Source organism: Bison bison, unplaced genomic scaffold (genome assembly GCF_000754665.1).
Source record: "Bison bison bison isolate TAMUID 2011002044 unplaced genomic scaffold, Bison_UMD1.0 scf7180017864280, whole genome shotgun sequence".
Lineage (NCBI taxonomy): Eukaryota > Metazoa > Chordata > Mammalia > Artiodactyla > Bovidae > Bison > Bison bison.
Window position 1 is genome coordinate 3,764,572 of NW_011494852.1, and position 1,032 is coordinate 3,765,603.

Consider the following 1,032-nt stretch of genomic DNA (forward strand, 5'->3'; position numbering starts at 1 on the left):
GGGTGAGTAGAGATGAGTCCTTCTGACTTGGAGTTGCTCCCCCACCACGGCTCCCTCCAGCTCCCGCCTTCTCGGAACCGTCTATGGACCAGGGCCCCGGGGCACGGCACCCCCCAGCGCCCTGGTTCTCATCAGCATTGTGTGAGTAAGGGGGCCGGGCTTGGGGGGATCAGACAGGCCTGGATCTGCACCCTGGCTGTGCAACCCTGGGCCAGTGCTTGGCCTGTCTGGGCCTCTGCTTACATGGGAGCATGGGCTCACCCCACAGCAAGGGTTAAGGAGGCGATGTTTGGGATGCGCCCAGGAGGGCTCCTTAGCTTGTATGGCTCAGTCTGTCATGGAGGGGTAGTCCCCGCAGGGAGATGGAAACCCTGGGGCTCTGGGGGAGTGGTCAGAGGGGGTGTGGCCTTGCCCAGGGAGCTGGAGGAGCAGGATCCCAGGAGAGGTGGAGTTAGGTAAGCCAGGAGAGGTTTATGCATGGAGGTTTCAGGTTTTCTGTGCTCAGCCCTGAGCTGTGTGACACGAGTAGTAGTGACCAGCAGTCCTGGGGCGAGACAGGTCTGGCACCAGATCAGAGGGATGAGGTTGTGATGGAGGGAATGGGCGAGGCTGACAGGGAAGCCTTGGGAGGCGGGGGAAGGCTTCCTCCAGGCCAGCCAGTGGGTCATTGGGGAAGGCATCCTGGGAAAGCAGAGGACTCTGAGCTGAGACCACCCCCCACCCACAGTGGGTTTAGGCTGAAGGACCCACCTTCACAGAGGCCTGGGCTGGGGGACCCACCTGCACACAGGCCTCGCCTGGGAGTATCCTGGCCTGGTAGGGGGGTCCCACATGTACAGAGGCCTGGGCTGGGAGCAGGGCACTCTGAGGAAATGGAAATGAGATCCACGCTCCTGCCAGATCATGCCCAGTGAGAGATCGGCCTCGTGCTCAGCCTCTGGGCCTCGGTTGGCCAGTAACAGCGGTCCATGAGGGGCTGTGTGGCATGCTCAGCTTGGGGCTGCTGGGGTTGGGGGTCAAGGTGTGGCCAGG

The 1,032-nt window shown here is 62.6% G+C and overlaps 1 protein-coding gene across 1 annotated transcript in view; it reads left to right on the forward strand.

Annotated features, from left to right (window-relative positions):
• GRAMD1A (GRAM domain containing 1A) overlaps positions 1-1,032 on the forward strand; it is a 26,774-nt gene that overhangs the window by 22,556 nt on the left and 3,186 nt on the right. Inside the window, 2 exon segments of the mRNA XM_010849287.1 lie at positions 34-104; positions 107-141. Coding sequence (XP_010847589.1) covers positions 34-104; positions 107-141 — 106 coding nt within the window.